Genomic DNA, 19103 nt, shown 5'->3' on the forward strand with positions numbered 1-19103 from the left:
TGCCAGAACATTTGTTCGCCCATTTAACCAGTATTTTTGAGGAGCTACTGTGCCATGTACTGGACTGAACCTAGAGAACATAACCACAAAAAAAGCAGATATATTTCTCCCCTTTATGTGAAAATTCCTTTAGTTTTTTGTAAGATGGCTCTAGTAGTGCTTAGTTGTTTTTAACTTCAATTCAGAACAATTTTGTTAGATTGTATTGTGACATTGTATGCTGTCATATCAGCATATATTTTTTATTTGCATTTATTTTTTTATTGTTGTTCAAGTACAGTTGTCTCCATTTTCACCTCACCACTCAGCCCCACCCTACCTAACACCCTTAACCCTGAACCCCTTTGGCTTTTTCCATGTGTCCTTTATACATGTTCCTTGACAACCCTACCTCTTTTCCCCCTGTTATTCCTTATCTGTTCCCCCCTGGTTACTGTCAATTTGTTCTTTATTTCAATGTCTCTGGTTCTATTTTGCTTGCTTTTTTGTTTTGTTGATTAGGTTACACTTACAGGTGAGATCATATAGTATTTGTCTTTCACCACCTGGTTTATTTCACTTTAGCATAATGCTCTCCAGTTTCATCCATGCTGTTGGGAAGGGTAGGAGCTCTTTCTTTCTGTTATGTAGTGTTTCATTGTGTAAATGTACCATAGTTTTTTGATCCACTCATTTACTGATGGACACTTAGGCTGTTCCTAGCACTTGGCTATTGTAAGTAATGCTGCTAAGAACATTAGGGTGCATAGGTTCTTTTGAATTGCTGTTTCAGGATTCTTAGGATATAATCCCAGCAGTGGAAATGCTGGGTCAAAAGGCAGTTCCATTTTTAGTTTTCTGAGGAAATTCCATACTGTTTTCCACAGTGGCTGTACCAGTCTTTATTCCTACCAACAGTAAAATAAGGTTTCCTTTGCTCCACAACCTCACCAGCACTTGTTTGTTGAATTATTTATGATGGCATATCAGCATGTATTTAAAAAATTCAAAATTGATGAATTTTTGTATATCCACCTCAACATTTAAAATGAAAGAAGATATGTGATATTTATGGCATATTATGCTTTATTATTTCAAGAAAGGTAAAAACTCAACCGCAATGGAAAAAATATTTGCGCAGTGTAGTATATGGAGAAGGTGCTATGACTGATGGAAAATGTCAAAAGTGGTTAACAAAGCTTCTTGGTCCTATTGACATTTTGGTGAAATAATTATTTGCTGTGGGGCTGTCTTACACACTGGAAGATGTTTAGCATCACCCTTGGTCTCTACCCACTAAAAGACAATAGTAGGAGATAGCCAACATATTCAAAATATCCAAATCAATAAAGTTATTGGTAAAAATGAAAAATGTATCTTTTATTTTACAGAAAAACTAAATGGACTTTTTAGTCAATCCAATATATACCATCTCATATAATTTGATCCTTATAACCTACAAGGAAGGTGCTATATTAACTCTATTTTACAGGTGTTGCATGATAATTAAATTTAAAATACATATAAAACCCTTAGGATAGTATCTGGCATATAGAAAGGACTTAATAAATACATGTACTTTTAACTGAAAACTTTAGGAACAAGTAAGTTTCAAAAGGAAGTGAATACAGAGGAAAATGAATAGAAGACAAAGGATTACGCTGACAGTTCCAGTTATGAGGAAGGGGAAATTTACAGGGTACAAAAAATATAGAATTCACAAATTATGTCACCCTTATATGTCATTAAAGTAATATCAAAATGAAATGCACTAATTTGATTACACTGGACACAAGTATTGCCCATAATTGTAATCTTTGGCAATAAAAATAAATAATTTCCATTGAAATTGTTTCGATGCTATGCTTATAATTTGAATTATTAATATTAGTACTTTTTGTTATTAACAACAAATTGTTAAGTTCTACTATTTATAAAACAAGAGAATAGAGAGTAGTGAGTATGTAAACTGTCTAGCTGATGAGTTTGAAAATAATGTTTCAGAATGTCAAGTAAAATAAGAAAGATACAAGTGAGTCACTGGCATTCACAGTTCATATTTCTTCTTTTCTTTTTTAGATTTCTTTTTCAGTTTTCTTGGGAATATTTAATCCATTTCACCTAAGCCTATCCTTGTTTATATCAAGTAGGGCAGAATGATATAATACCAATAGAGTAATTAACTTACGGAATTTATGTGATCTGGGGAATTGCAATTATAGGTCACCAGTTTAAAGCTGCTCTGGATCAGTAGAAGGCCATTACCATCTGTTGGCTCTTTAGTAATTAATATGAAAGAGATGTATAACAGCAACAGATTCTAACACTGAGCCTGGACTTATATTTGTTGTACTTTTTTATTTTGGAGGACTGTAAAGGTTTCAGAAGTAATATGTTCTTCCTATACAGCCATCTGTGTTTCTCCTCCATTCTCCTCATGGCCACAAATTTACTGCTGTGCCTGACTCATCTTCCAGCGTTTTTTTACAGAAATTGCCCATCTGAAAGAAAAGGCACACCACATTTTTAAGCTTCTAATTACCATCATGATTTTTCATTTCCCACAAATCCTTAAGCAGCCGTTTGTTCATGACCAAGTAGGTGGGGCTCTAAATGTCAATAAGTAGAGTGCTGCAAGTCATAAAGCTCTCCAGAGCACCACCCTCATTAGAAATCTCCCAGAGTAAGCAGATCAAGGACCCTGCAAGGCCGGGAGCCTGGAAGCCTTTTGATATTGAATCAGCTCTATTAATTATTGGTTGTGATGATTTGCCTTCTTTTACAGAATATTTCTTCTTTTTTAACTTTTGGCCATTCATTTGCACTTGTGAGAACAGCTCTTGCTGTATTGGCTGCCATCCCTGGCAGTATCTCTCTCTGTCAGGTGGCTGGGGACACTGGTGCCACATTTTAGAATAGGAGGCACTGTATAACTCAATACGTGACCATTGTATAAATTTTGTATCCATCTGACACCATACATAGTTAGTGCAATATTATTGACTATATTCCCTGTGCTGTATTTTACATTCCCATGACTATTCTCTAACAACCAATCTGTACTTCTTAATCCCTTCACCTTTTTCACTCATGTCCCCAACCCCCTCTAATCTGGAAGCTGTGAAAATGCTCTATCAGTCTGTTTCAGTTCTGCTTGTTTGTTTTGTTTTTTAGATTCAATTGTTTATAGGTATATACTCATTGCCATTTTATTGTTCATATTTTCTTTATTCTCCCCCTCCTCTCCCTTGTTCTTCTTCTTAAAAAAAAAACCTTTAACATTTCATATAATACTGGTTTGGTGGTGATGAACTTCTTCAGATTTTTCTTGTCTTGGAAGCTCTTTATCTGTCCTTTGATTGTAAATGATTGCTTTGCTGAGTAGAGTAATCTTGTCACTGGGGCATACAACTGAAACTGACATAATATTATATGTCAACTATAGTTTAAAAATAAAAATATTTAAATTAAAAAAGAAAGGAAAATAGAGAAAGAAAAAAATTGGTGAAGAGAGGTTCCAATTTAGTGTCTTAGGGGGAAAAAAAGAATGGGAGGCACATTCCTCCTGCCTGAAGTGGGACAATGATTAATCTCAGGGAAACTTCTGGTGCTCCAACTCGCTGACAGTGGTCTTGGTTTTGCCATCAGAGCTTAACGGCAATGAACTGATATTTTGGCCACTTCCATTTAGGACATGTAAAATCAAGAATCAACATTTCACCTTGGATAGGATTCTCATAACCGGGAATGATACTTGCAGTAGCATGGATACTGGATAATAATAATAATCATCATAGTCATGAATAATAATAATGTGAATAGTAGTAATGATGGCATTTCATGAGTGCTTTCTAGATGCCAGCACAATGAGAAAGACCCTGTCATTCAGGGTTTATCTATAGTAGATGAATATTGAGTATCTGTAAAGTTCCCGCATGTTTAGTGCTTCATTTTCCTTAGTAACTCTTGAAATATCTGGATGAGTTCATCAAAGTCATCTTTTTCCAATTCTTCAAACACATCCTGCAGTATGGGAATATCCTTAATTTTAAGTTCAAGGAAACACTAAATGTAGGTGTTTGAAGGGTCAGCCTGGAGCTGCTGCAGCTGCCTACTTTCTATGACTTACCATCAAAGAGAAAGCTACAGAAATCAGTGAAGTACTCAGAAGAGAACCCAGAAATTTGTCCATTTCACCTAGGTTTTCAAATTTCTTGGCATACAGTTCTTCATAGTAATTTCTTACTATCCTTTGTATTTCTGTGGTATCAGTTGTAATCTCTCCTCTTTCATTTCTGATTGTGCTTATTTGGGTCTTCTCTCTTTTTTTCTTAATGAATCTGCTTAAAGGCTTGTCCATTTTGTTTATCTTTTCAAAAGAACCAGCTCCTGGATTTATTGATCCTTAGAATTATGGTTTTAGTCTCTATGTTATTTAATTCTGCTCTGATTTTGCTTGTTTCCTTCCTTCTACTTGCTCTGGGCTGTCTTTGTTGTTCTTCAAGTTCTTTTAGGTGTAGAATTAGGTTGTTTATTTTAAATGTTTCTATGTTTTTTTAGATAGGTCTGTATCACTATGAACTTTCCTCTCAGGACTGCCTTTGCTGTGTCCCGTAAGTTTTGGGTTGTTGTGAATTCATTTTCATTTGTTTTTCAGAAACTTAATTTCCTTCTAGATCTCATTCCTGATCCATTTGTTGTTTAATAGCATGCTATTTAATCTCCATGAGTTTGAGTGTTTTTGAGTTTTTTCCTTGAGTTTGGTTTCTAGCTTCAGTCCCTTGTGGTCAGAAAAAATAGTTGCTATGATTTCAGTTTTCTTGAATTTGTTGAGGCTTGTTTTGTGTCCTATTATATGGTCTATCTTTGAAAATGTTCCAAATGCATTTGAAAAGAATGTGTATTTTGCCTCTTTGGAATGAAAGGCTCTATATATTTCAGTTAAGTTCATTTGATCTAGGACATCATTCAATGAAATTTATATCATCAAAATCAAACAATTTAAGAACCTATCAGAGAAATGATCAATAATCAAGTATACCAGGACACTGATCAGAATTAATCTGCAGAGAACCCACCAACCACTGATGAAAACACACAAGGAAGGCATTCTGACTGAGGCAATTGTCAGTCCCATTCTGAGTGTCAGGGTGTAGAAGTCAGGACTTAGCACAACCGATTGCCTTGCCAACTTGAGTGTAACAAGCAAGAGACACTAATAAGGGCAAGAGCACTACTATCTAGGAAAGGAGACCTGCATTTTGAAGTCTTCTCTTATCCAACAGGAAAGCTCTTCCTTCAGTAACAATGACTTGCTTCCTAGAGTCAAAGCGCATGCATATATGCTTGGCCTCTTACCTAGAACTTGCTTACAGCAAGGGTTCACAGGATCTTTGACAGGAGGAGGGTGAAGTGCCTAGAAAAGTAGAAAATTAAAGGGATGGCATGATTTCTGGTTTGCTTGAGCTTGCCATGAGTTCATTGGATTTCAAGATAAAAATTCAAGATGGAAATTTTAAGAGAAACCTAAAATTCTGCATAATTATTGAAGCTAAGGAATGATTCCCAGGAGGTCTAGTAAAACTCTGAGCACAAGCAAAGCTTCCATGCAGTTCCAAGCCAAAGAACTGCACAGGACAGGAATGGCGCTGCTCTCATTTTGCATGGGGCTCAAGAAGCTAGAGCAACACTGTAAAAGCATGAGGTGGCCCTTCACAGGCTGCTGGTGAGGAAACCATAAACCTCAACTGGATACTCCCAAAGTAACTGACAAACACTTTGAGGGAGGCTAATTTTGTTCTTGGCAGAGTTTATAATTTGGGCAGCAAATTAAAAAAAAACTTTGAGCAGAAAGTGAAATTCTGGGGGTAACTTGGCATAATGTCTAATCCCTTTCACTGCTACTTCTCTGTGAGACAAGATATTCTGGCTTTTCAATTAATTTTTTTATTTGTTTATGCTAGCTCCATTTGATATGCTACTTGCAGCCAAATAATTTCTACTTAAGACAAGAACTCTTTTTCATGTATTCAATCGATGTATGATGAACTGAATAAAACATTTACTATTCACTTATTGGTTCATACAAAAACATTATCCTTATTAAAATCAATATACTATTGTCTTCTTTAAAGAAAAAAAAGAGAGAACCCAGGGACAAATGGTTAGGAAAGAGCTGTGAGCAGGCTTTAGTTTGTGGGTTTTTCCCCTTCATCCTTTAATAAAGCAGTTTCCAAATGGATTGGTATGCCATGGAGGTGAATATTGGCAAGCAGCTGCTTTGTTTTTGTTTGTTCATTCTCATCTTTAGTGGTAGCCAAAATCTGTATTTTGCAAGCATGAATGATCTATGACTCCTTGATATCTGTTTGTGTGTGTCTGTGTGTGTAAGGGAGAGAGAGTGCTTTGCTCACTCACCATTAATAAATGTTTGTATCTGCTCAGCTACCCTGGTTATTCTCAGCTTGTGAAGGCATAAGTTACTGGCTCCTGTCAACTCTGGAACTGACCCACAGATTAAATGCATATCACTTTGAGATAGGTGCTGTTACTCATATTTTTTATTCTTAAGAAATCTTCCCACTCTGAGTTCTGTACCTGTACGTGCTAATCTTTTCTTTGTACTATCCTAGTTTGTTGTGTTAATAGCAAAGAATTCCACGTTATACCTTTTGCACATGTGTGTCAACTTGTATGAAGAAGTGAATTAGTGCTAAATGTCACAGATTCTGTAATCAAGGTTAACCTTTACTATAGGCTATGATTTGATCACATGTATTTAAAAGTAGTCACCTTAAAAAATTAATTTATTCAATTTTGCAAATTTTTGCCAAGAATTGGGAGCAATTAAGTATACAGAACTTAGAAGGATCATATCTTAACCTTCTCTATACAACTATACTTTCAGTTAAACAGGCTACTTTCTCTTTCCTACATTTATTGTTGATAGGTATCCAATAATGACAAATTTCCTAGTTTAACAAACACTGAAGGCCCTAATTAAGACAATAGCTATTAGGTAAATCAACAACCCATTAAGAAAAAGCATTAAGTTACAATAGGAGAGTTTATTAATTTTCTTATAGCTCTTATACATTATGTATTTGCCAAATTCATGGTCCCAGAGGATACTAAGTAGATCTCCAGTCCTAAATAAGAATCAAATCTTTCATTCTAGGTTTCCGCTGCCACCTGTCTAACACTATTGCCACAAATTTAATCATTAATGGAAAATAAAGGTCAATACATCCAAATTACAAAAACATATAAATAACTTGTCTAAAAATTTAAGGTCTTAATGCAAGTTGAGGTTAATGAAAGAAACTAAGACAAATAGTGAAAGAGATAATCACACTCAAAGCAGAATTTATTTTTAAACATGCTGTTTTGGAATATAATCCCCTGGCAGAGTGGTATCTACCCACATAATGCTCAGAAATTAACCACCCCAGAAAATGGTTTCAACAATTTATTTTATGATTTTTTTAGAGTATAAGGACAAGCAAAAGGAAATCAGATATGCTTTCCAGAAATGTTCTTTGCAAATCATTGTACTGGAAACTATCTGGTCTGTAACTTGAGGGATTTGAGTCCTGTCTTTGTAATGAGGATAAACCTGAGCCCAGTAAGACTTGTAGCTAGTCCATGTTCCCATGTCTTTTTCCATTAAGAATCAGAATGTTAACTATGGTTTTCTGGCCAGATTCCAGCATGGCTAATTACATGCTGTCTACCTAAATTCCCTTTACCTAGGATGTTCTTCACTTTGGATCACATTACTGTTATTGTCATGTTTTCCCCAAGAGCTGGGTACATGATATTGTAGAACGAGCCAGAATATAATTTGATAAACTAATAAGAGTACTTTGGGGATGAAGGGTTAAATGTAAGTAGTGTGTTTTTCACAAGTCCCACCAATGCAGCCTATTTGTGCAGTAATTAACGTAGAATAGCATTAGTGAAACATGGAATGGAACCAAATCACCATGGCATGAGTGCCAATAATACAGAAATAAATACATCTGATAAATTCTGTTAAAAATAACTATTCAAACAATTTCCAAGAGACTCCCTACTGAATATACCCATTTTTGTTTGTTTCCGATTTGAAACTGACATGGTTCATTACTATTTAATACAATAATCAGTAAGTGAAATTTATTTTATTCTACATGAACATCAAAAACACAGTAACATTTTCCATCAGCTGTGCACCTAGACAGCACACGGAACAATAACTTGCATAGTCACATTCATTAAAGTAAGGCTTGTTAAATGAATGAATGAAGATGGAGCAAAACAGAGGAAAGAATTAACATTTACTGATTTCCTAAGATTTACCAATCTTTAGTAGGCATGTTACCCACAATATCTCATCTAATTCTCACATTACCCCCATTTCACAGATGGAAAAACAGGCTCAGAGAGATCAAGTAGAGAGATCAAGATGTACCAGCTTTCATTTTTCATAGACAAATATCTTTACCACAAAGCAGGTCCTTTTATTCCTCAGTATCTTGCAGCCTTCCATGTTGTGCTTGGCATGCGTGGCCTTAATTTGAGAAGGCAAGTCTGAAAACCTAGGACATTGTGAAAATCAAGTTGATCCCCATCAACAAGGTTAACAACTGCCCTATGGAGTTTTACATTTTATTCTTTCTCTCATTACTCCAATTTAAATCTGTCACTATTGCTATTTTAGAGTTGTCAAAACTATTGCCAAGTAATTATACACTTGTCACAAAATATACTATAAATTGAATATCTATAAATCTCAGTATAAAGTTGTTCAAATGTGAATGTTTAATGAATCCAGAGATAATAAAAAATACCATTTAAGCCCCCTACATTTCGTTCACCATGGCTGATCTAGTGTGTTGACTAGAGAAAATGCACGTCAGTCCCTGCCCTGCACTGTGTTCATAGCCAAGTTTTCAGTTTTTTAAGCAGCATTACATTTTCTAGAAATTAAATATGAAAAATGACAGAAATTCATTTTCCCTTATGAAGAAAATCATTCTCCTCCTGTTTTGTTTTTTTTTAATAGTATGAAAGTCTGTACCTTTAAAGACCATTGAACAAGGATATAGGAGATAGGTATTTCTATGTGGTAAATCTATATAGCATAGTGAAAGGCTTGGGAAACACAATGATATGCAGGCTCTAAGTCAGTGAATTTCCAGTCACTCAATCTCACATCTCACTTTAATCCAGAAATTCATGTACCAATATATGAGTTTATTTCCAGTGAGATAGTGGCTAATTTATGGCTTTGCCAACAATGCTGTTTTAATTAATTTTATTTATCTTATTTCTCTTTTCTCTGCTCCTCATATCTCATTTGTTTGCATTGCCTAGATTTTAATTAAAAAAAAAAAACCTCTTCTCTCTAAGGAGCAATCTGAAGTGGCAAAAATAATCACTTAAAGTATTACAGTCATTAAAAAATTGGCTGTGGTGGAAGCCATGCATTTTCAATTTTCCTACAAATGATGTTTTAGCTTCCTTTTAAAGTGCACTTTGTATTTGAATTGTCTGCCACCAGCCAGCTTGGCTATCAAAAAACGGTCTTCCAGCTGGGTGGGCTGAGTGACAACTCCTTAATGGAGGAAATGGATGGCGCTCTGCTCATGTGGAGGGGAAAGCATACCAGGCAGATTTCATTCCATCTGCCACCAGCTCTCTGCAAGCTGGCATTGCCCGAATGCCCAATATACTCACTTCAACAAAAAAAAAGGATATTGTAAAAAAATAAATCGCAAGGCTACAGATGCTTGAAAGAATCATCAGGGCCATTAGACCCTAGGGAGATAATATTAAGAGGTGCCTTAGTGTTCATCTTTGATGAAAACCTAATTAAGCTATGGTGGAGGTGATTGCAAGTACTTTTACCAGTACAGAGGTGAAGTCATTAACATTTTCAGCAGAGTATAGGGAACAACCTCAGAAAAATGCTATCCTGAATTGCAGCCAAGGACTTGTTATATTGAGGAATTTGCACTGATGTTTCCTGTTGATGCTTTTCTGAATGGCAAATTCTTGTCACTTAGTTACACTGTGTTCTGCTTTTCAAGTAAAGGAAGCCCATAAACAACAAAGTAGGAAAATATTTTTGATTGACAAATAGAAACAAATAAGGACTATATTTAAGGGATTTTTAATAACTGGGCAACTTCAGTACTTGTATGTCATTAATCAATGCTAGAATAATGCAACCAAGTAAAAATAATTATAATGAATGTACATTAGGAGAGCTAGAAATAGAAATATTTAGAGCCATCTATAGAATTTATACTTTCACTTTACCAAGGATAAATGCTAGTTACCTGTTATATACTCACCATAAGTCAATCAAAAGCTATGACTCAGGAAGTCACATGCTATTTATAATTTGCTCAAGGTGACCAGATAGATTTTTTTTATTGTATTCAAAATAAAATAGTCCTAAATTTCAAAATATTCTGACTTTTTATCATAGCAAGAGCTCATAGCAAAAGACATTTAACTGTCTTTTGAAGTTGTTTAGATTTTAATTGTTACTGCATATAAATGATATGAGTATGCACAAATGCTGAACAAACACATCTGGGTAGTAAAATTACTGAGAGCAATTTTCCGAAATGCTTTTCATACTTTCAATGCACATTTTGTTTGGATTTTCAACATAGTGCATTGATGTTATACAATGCATCAGTAAGAGAAGTGGCAACAGACATGTTGCATTATTAAGTTTTCCTATCTTAGGAGAATGTTTGGTAATCTGCCAAAATTTGAAGGGCTTTTAAATTTCTAATTGATGGTCTATCTGCACAGAAAATGAATGAGTATGTGCAGTGTTTTTACCATATTGTATTGTGAAAAATATTTTTTTTACATTCCACTAAAGGTTTTAAGTTGATCTGAAGAATTTTAATGACTATTCTAATGAGAAACACAAATAAAAATAGATTTAAATAGCCTCCAATTTCACTATCACCTACTGCTAAGAGTTTGGAATATAATAGCTTATTTGTAGAAAAATGCACATACTCAGAAATAAAATAACAATTATAACACTTAGAAGTTTCAAAAAACAGTTCCACATATAATATAATTCGTGCTTCTAACACCATCTCTAGGGAATAGATATTATTGGTTTCATTCTACAGCCTGGGAACAGACCTAGATGAGTTAAATGACTTGTACAAAATCATGTAGCCATTAAACAGAAAAAAGTACTGGAACATGCCCTTTGATTCCAATCCCCAAACTCCTTGTAGATAGTAACTGAATTTTCTTTCTCTGTTATCTTGATTGTTTTGGTTTTCCAGCATTTTGTTCTTTCCCAGTCTTTATCAGCTTGATTCATATAAGTCCTGAATTAATTGAGGTAGATTCTAGGAGAAAGTTCAACTAGCCCCTACCCAATCAAGCAGGTCATGATTCCCATTCACGTGCAAGCTGGGGTCCCATTCAGAGACCCAAGGACTCCATCTCAATCCAAATGCATTCAGACGTAAATTCTTAGTTTGGGGAGCATCTGGGAAACCAGACCATTTCTAAAACATTAAGCCCCCTGCGACCCACCCTAAAATAGACTTAACACAGAACTCTAATTTGGCTTGTAGTGATCATATGAACTCTCAGAATAAGAACCCTGAACTGTCCCCTACCCTTCACAAAATTCTTGAGTACAAGTGCTATACATAATGAGCTACTCAGTTGGCCCATTCCTACTCAGATGTCTTAAGAATTCACCAGTTTCACAGACTATCCTCTATTTTGTAGTCCTAACATTATCCTGCTGCTTCATATTAGCCTTATTTCAAACTTGGAAAACATTGGCTTCTACTCAGAATGGCTGAGACAGAAATCCTACCTGATCTCAGTGTGGTGGTGAGTAGAGCAAGCCACCTGGGTGTAGGTTCTGTTCATCTGCAGGTCCTGCTACTCAGATAATGACAGCTCTGTCTTACCATGAGATAGAAAATGTACTGCCACCTCCTCCTGAACTGTGGCTGTGTACTTTGGGTGTATCACAATTTTGGCTGATAATGGGGCATTGCACGAAGACTGTGAAGACAAGAATATTCAAAGAGCAATACTTCTCTCCCTTGACACCCAAAGGACATTGGGTCTAGTTGGGAAGGGGAAATAAAGCTAACTGTGAGTCTTCCCTTAAACTTGACAGGTAGGATTAAGATATTTTTGGTGCAAAATGAACACTGACTGGTATAAACCACTGCCCTGTTCATTTGAATTTAGATTTGGTATTGAATATGGTTCTTTTACTACAAATTGGTAAAGAACAGTTTCTTCTCTATAAAAATAATAAAACTACAAAAGTAAACCATTTTATTTTTGTGGAAACTTGCCAAAGACAGATTCTACTAATTTTTAGACCCTATTAGTATGAAAATTAGTTAATACTCAAAGTGAGTGTTAAATTTTTCCAGGTTGCTTTCTTCATATTTGGTATGGTAAATATTACTTATGCTTCCCATGCTGGAACTATTGTAGTTAAAGTGACAGAAATGTATATTTAATAGATAATGTTCAATAGTACAATTACAAATGTTTTATTCAACTACCAAATGTGTTTTGTAGAAGCAAAATAACTAATATAAGTATCATTTAAAATATAGTTTTAGTTTTCTGAAACATCAAGACATTTAAATTTTCTGAAACAAGTTTAACAATATGGTATCCAGTTTTATAATGATTTGGTCTTTTACATAAAATTTCAATCTCAACTAAATTAAAATATGTATCAGATATGTTAATGATATTAACTTTGGAGGAGTGGTGAAACATAATTATGTATCACACAGTCTTAAAATATTAAACAATTCTGAGGTAAATGGAAAAAAATTGAAATAATTAAATTGATGTTTAGCCAGAAATGAGCAAGGTTTCATGTTAACTTAGTCATTATTTTTATTACATAAATATGTCCTTTTAAATTATAATATATTCTATTTTCACATGTATAAATATTTCATATATGCCATTTCTTTGGATAATTATAGAGTATTGTTTGCATTGATATCAGAGTCCTTATATTACTTCCAGACATAGGCCACAGTTGTTCAGGATTCCAAAATGTGAAGATAATTGTGAAATTTACAGCTCAGTAGATTTATTATTAAGAAAGTTACCTGTATTATTCTACTTAGCATTTATTGTCTTTAAAGGATGCACAGTAGTAGAGAATACTTGCACTTTCATAACTTGACAGTTTTTATTTACTATTAAATAAAATTGAATCCTAGTTTTGATCAATGTGTATGGGTTAAAGAGTGCATATAATGAGCTCAGTTTTGCATCCATAAATAACCTGAATTCATTGTGGTGTGAAGAAGTTTCTCAGGCAGATAATACATGCCACACACTACAGTATATCTAAGATGATACAGACCCACTGGGTATGAGTTAACATCTTAATGCTGTAAAATGACTCCCTGAAGATCGTATGCTTTGACTTGAAGGTACAGGAACTTCTGAAGGCTTTATTTACTCTTTCATTGTAGTAGTCCAATTCCTCCCCAGTTAATTTTACCAGCTTAATTGCCATAAAGCATTTTTTCCCATACATCTTTCCTCCATTCTAGAACACCAATGCCAAGGATATTGTAGAGATCTCTTAGACTGTCATTTAAGATCCATTCTGAAAATCTAATTTTGAAAATCATGCCTATTTATCACCTTTGCCATTTATTCATATTTCTCATCCAACTTAGATTTTTATTTTTTAGTTTAAGGGCTGTTAAAGTCCTGCACATTTATGGAAACTGCTCACCTAGATCAGCCCTGGACACAGTGATTTCGAGTCTCTCTCACTCATCAGCACTTACCATATATATGTTGCCTAGGATGGAGACTGATCTTAGATATATCTCAGCTAGACTGGGACTTTTTTGAGAGCAAAGATTATCTATTATACTTCATTATATACCCCTTCCTCCCAGTACCTTCCTTAATGCTTTCTACATAATGAGTTCTCCATAAAAACTTGACTCTTTGAAAAGGCATAACTGTATTATAAATTAATTTAAATTGATAAACTCATTAATGTATTGAATTATTCAAAGTATATATTTGAATTCCTACTCTATGCCAAGCACTGTGCCAGGACTTGGACTACAACACAGAATAAAAGGGACATGGCCCCTGCCCTACAGAACTTACAGTCATAGGGTCCAACTGGTATTTTCTGCCCAACTATTTCTCTTCATATCTATTTCATTCTAAGAGTATATAACTTAACAGGATGTTTGATCTTTCATTTATTAGCATTTCTTTATGTATGACTTATAACTAAAAAATGATTAATGAAAATTTACCATATTTTTTAAAGTATTCTGTTTACTCAGCTCCACAGTTTGCTCTTGCCTTAGACTATCCACTTTCAGCTGAAAAAATATAGGTTAAAAAATTATTACAATAAATTTTTAAAAATTTTTTATAAAACTAGTTTTCTTTTGGAGAATAACAAAGGTTGTGATTCCTCAGCTCCTCATTGGGGGTATCATGCACTTCATAGATGTGGTCAGAAACTTTTACTCAAAAGGTAGCTGAGAATATATGATCATATCAGGGATTGCTTTGACCTTTTCTGTATTCTATGTTTTGATTAGCTGGCTATTCTACTCATATCCCATTTACAGGCAAATTGTGAAAGGCTCGAATGACAAGCTAGAAATATATGGAATATTGAAAAGGTCAGTGCAATTTAGCCCATAACTGCAGTATTGAAAATATATGACAAGTCGTTATCTAATTCCCACAACAAGGAGTATGCTCAAGATGGGAAATTACTCTAATTAAAATATTCTTGTTTCGTACTGAAGGCTGAGATGGCAGAGCTCAAATGGCCTCTTGACTTCTTTTTTATAATAACTTAATAAGTTAGAAATTGTAATTGAATTAAACAAGACTAAAAAAGAGGTAACAGGCTCTTTTGACTTGAGACTTCATCTTAGAAGGAATAATATAATGACTTTTCTAAAAATTCTAATTATACATGAGTAAGACAGCTACAGCTACAGAACTAATTCAACAGCCACCCCATGCTCTCTTTTTATCTACAGCATAGCTGTCAGTCAGATGGGAACTCCATTTATTTCCATGGAAATGAAGGCAGTGAGTTTAATTTTGCCACCACCCGGGATGTAGATCTTTCAACAGAGGATATTCAAGAGCAATGGTCAGAAGAATTTGAGAGCCAGCCTACAGGGTAAGTAATTGTTATCTCCCATGCTGTGTATAGCACTTACATTTATTCCTGGACATATTTAAATGCATATTGTTAAATAGTGAAGCATAGTTAAATCAATACTGATGATTCTTAGAATAGAAAAGCCAAAAGTGTTACACTTAACCTAAACATTCTTTATTAGTAATAAACTATTTTATGCATATTAAACATTTGTCATTGTAAATATCTTTTATGTTCAGTTCAGTCACTTATATCTCGTCTTTGTTTATTCAGCTTTTACTGGGAGAAAGCTTTTGTTTTTAAACTGTATAGAATATGAAATCTTTCACTACTATTACATTGAGATTTTCAGTTGTCTCCCTGAAATCTGAGATTTAGCTATCGATTATCTGATTTTCAGTGGAATGTGGTTCTGATCTTTAAAAGTTGTTTAGAGGATAAAATTTATCTTTGAGATTTTTTTTAAGAAAAGGGATTTTTTTCATTTTTAAAGATTTATTTATTTATTTTAGAGAGGGGAAGGGAATAAGAAAAAGAAGGAGAGAGAAACATCAATGTGTGGTTGCCTCTCAGGCGCCCCATGCTGGGGACCTGGTTCACAACCCAGGAATATGCCCTGACTAGGAATCAAACCTGTGACCCATTGGTTTGCAGCCTAGCACTCAATCCACTTAGCCACACCAGCCAGTGCCCATCTTTGAAATATTTTTAAAAAAGAAATATGGGACCTAGATTACAGTATAAGAGATCCGAAGCAATGAGAATGGTTTGGTGGTAGTATATTCTGGCCATACTGCACTGTGTGCTTTCTTCTGGGTCCTATATCTCTACGATATGTTCTATTAATCAAGTAGCACTTTCATAAATTCAAATTAAAAATATTAATAGGCTCAGAAAATCAAAATCCATAGGGTTTTTGTATAAGTGGGGAAGAAATTCTAGAAATATCTTGGTTCTCATTTAGTTTTCTTTTTGCAATAAATACATGTACTCAGAACACCAGATCCTATTGTTTAGTATATGGATTCTAATACTACAGTGAGGATGAATGAAATAACATTAAATATAATTTCATAGTGAATATGAAATAGCAGTCATTTTACTGTTAATTGTGAGAAACTTTTCCATAGCACATTTGAGGTATAGTTATCTCTCTGATCACAATAAATTAAATCAAAATGGGATGGAACTTCTCTGTGCCTGAGTGGCAAGAAGATGAATATTGTTCTCTTGGGCTCCCCACTTCCTGGCATTGCCCAGGAAGTGCACTCATATTCAGTAAGAGAGTGATCTGACGTGCAGCCTGAGCCACCACTGCTGTTACCCCTTGCAGCCACCTGGGGGTCTTTCACTGCTAAAAGCTAGATTTTCCCTGTGGCTGACAGCTCTGCTCCTCCTTGCCCCAGGGATGTCTCTCAGGTCCAAACTGTGGCACTGGCCAATGTGGACTCTGAAGGCAGGTGACACTTTGAGGGTCGCCACCCTCTCAGGACCTACCATTGACCTCTCTGGGCCTAGCACTGATGTTCAGGCCCTTCAGTCCACAGTCGTTCTTTTCTCAGGCTCCTGTCATCCCTGAAGTGCCCAGTCTCTCCACAGCTCCTTGGGGTTCAGCAACCACTGTTTCTATTTTTAACCTCAGGATCAACACAGGCATTAGGCTGCCTTTTTTGTAACCCTTACAATACACAGGGCTCATTCCACTCAACTCACAGGGCTTTGATAGGTAGGGTTCCAGAACTCTGCTAAAATACACAAGGTTTCTTTACCTATCTTCTGGAGATAAAGGATCTATCACCAGCAAATTAATTCTTTCTTTCTGACTCCAATTCACATACCTTTCTTGCCTATGAGAGGGTCCCACATTTTAAAATAAAAGAGATTTGTTGACCCCTAGCCCTTCATTTTTCCAAGCTCAGATCATCCATGCAGCAGTGAAAAGTCATCCTCTTCAGTGAGACTTGCATTTTCTGGGGAATCAGATGATCCATCCTCATCCCTCTGAAGCAGAGAGAAACACAGGTTTTTCACCTTCAGTAGTATCATTTTACATCAACCCATCTCTCTCTTTCTTTCTCTCTCTTGTGTCCTCTCCCTATTTCTCTTTCTCCAGGAGAACTTAGTCTTTGGTGCCATTTATTCTTTTTCTTTTGAGGACAGAGAAAATTTATTTTCACCTATTTCCTCTCCCAGAATGCCCCCTTCCTCTTTTTTAGAATGAGCAGAAGAAACCCTCTCTGCTAGTAACAGCAGAGACAAACACATAAAACTCATTCCTGAATTGAGCTTAGAAAGTAGTTGAGTTAATAATAGAAGAAATTAAACATATTTCAGAAAATTAATATACTAGTCTAGAAACAGCTGATTATACATATATTTCGATTAACAGAGTAGACATTTCATTTTCACAGAGTACTAATAACATAAGAGAATTTATGGTTAAACCAAATTATTCATCTTTCAAATCAAAACAAATAAACAAGAAAATAATTGAAAGTATCTGTGCCTGAAAAGAAAGAGCTAAAATTGATATGGACAGAGAGGAATACCAGAGCAAATGCCAGCCATGACTCAGGTGGTTTCAGTTAGGCTCTTTGGCCAGTTCTCTGGACTAAGGATGTTTCAGGGTTCAGTCACAGCAAAGAGGCTGATACTTTCAGGCTAAGGCATTTTCAAGAGGTTTCTGTTCCAATAACGTAGGATAATACACTTGAAAAAACACCTGTGCCACTCTAATTGGTATACATTCATTATGCATTAATTAACTCATCTAAGTTCTAAAGGTAGTTTATTCTAGCAACCACACCTTGGTTTATTTACAGGTCTTCCCCTAGGATATCAGGCCACACCCCCCAGAATTACCTCACTTATACTCCCATCTGTTAGCTAAGTTGTTAAGCTGACATTGTATTCTAAAGGTGTAAAAGGATAATGACAGGACCTAGTATTTTCGGCAGTTGGGGTGATGATAAAAATGCTGTTTAGTCTGTAGTGGTATGTGTGTATATGTGTGTCCCTTCCCCACACCCACCTAGTCCCAAATACTGCTTTATTATTCTAGGAAAGTATGCTATATAATAATTTTCTATCATAGCTTCAGGAGGAAAATCCTGTCACAAAACCAAATCAATGTGAAGCACTTTTACCTAGGGTAAAAGCTGACAAAGAAAAACAGATTAGGAATCTCATACTGAAATTCTTGATGTGTTTTGTTTTCTTCAACCAGGTTTACAGAATATTTGTCTCACTCTTCTCCTTGGCCATCACCACCCACATAGATAATGTGTCATTATAGGCTCACCTGCTAAAACAGAAAACAGACGATATTCATGAGTGGCCAATTGAGTTGATTGAATTTATAGCTTTGAGGTCAGTTTTTAAAAACAATTTAACTATGTTTTTCCCCATAAGAAGTATGAGAGAGAAAATAGAATATGCAGCCCTCTCTAATAATATTTTCAAGACATTTTATTTGAATAGCAAGAAAGAAAAGAAAGCCAGTAAGACATTACGACTTTTTTTTAAAACCTGCCTTTTCAAATATCCCTGTTTTCCTACCATTGAATCAGAGTATTTTGCCTTTCATGTCATTACACTGTCCCAAGTAAAATTTTGATAGGTTTAGGCTTTTAAAGTGGGATTTGAAAGCCTTTCCTCTTTTTCCTAAAGAAGACATGTCTATTACTTTTGCAAGAGAGAAACTTTAATAGATACACTGCTAATTTATGTGACTCTTCCTGAATTTTGGCTTAACCTTACAAACACATCATTTAATTAACAACTATCATATCTCACCTAACTGAAGTTGTCTTTAGGTGGGAGGGGGCTTTGTAGAAAAATGCACAATTAGCTTCCAGCCAAGATGGTGGCAGAGGTAGACAGGCGGTGGCTGGTGGAGCAGGCAGGCCCACATTTGTGGGAGGATTAA

At 35.2% G+C, this 19103-nt stretch overlaps 1 protein-coding gene across 1 annotated transcript in view; it reads left to right on the forward strand.

Annotated features, from left to right (window-relative positions):
* RELN (reelin) overlaps positions 1-19103 on the forward strand; it is a 573805-nt gene that overhangs the window by 330141 nt on the left and 224561 nt on the right. The window contains 1 exon segment of the mRNA XM_053668927.1: positions 15048-15193. Within this exon segment, the coding sequence (XP_053524902.1) occupies positions 15048-15193 (146 nt within the window).

Source organism: Artibeus jamaicensis, unplaced genomic scaffold (assembly GCF_021234435.1).
Source record: "Artibeus jamaicensis isolate MK-2021 breed Jamaican fruit bat unplaced genomic scaffold, CSHL_Jam_final contig_518, whole genome shotgun sequence".
NCBI lineage: Eukaryota > Metazoa > Chordata > Mammalia > Chiroptera > Phyllostomidae > Artibeus > Artibeus jamaicensis.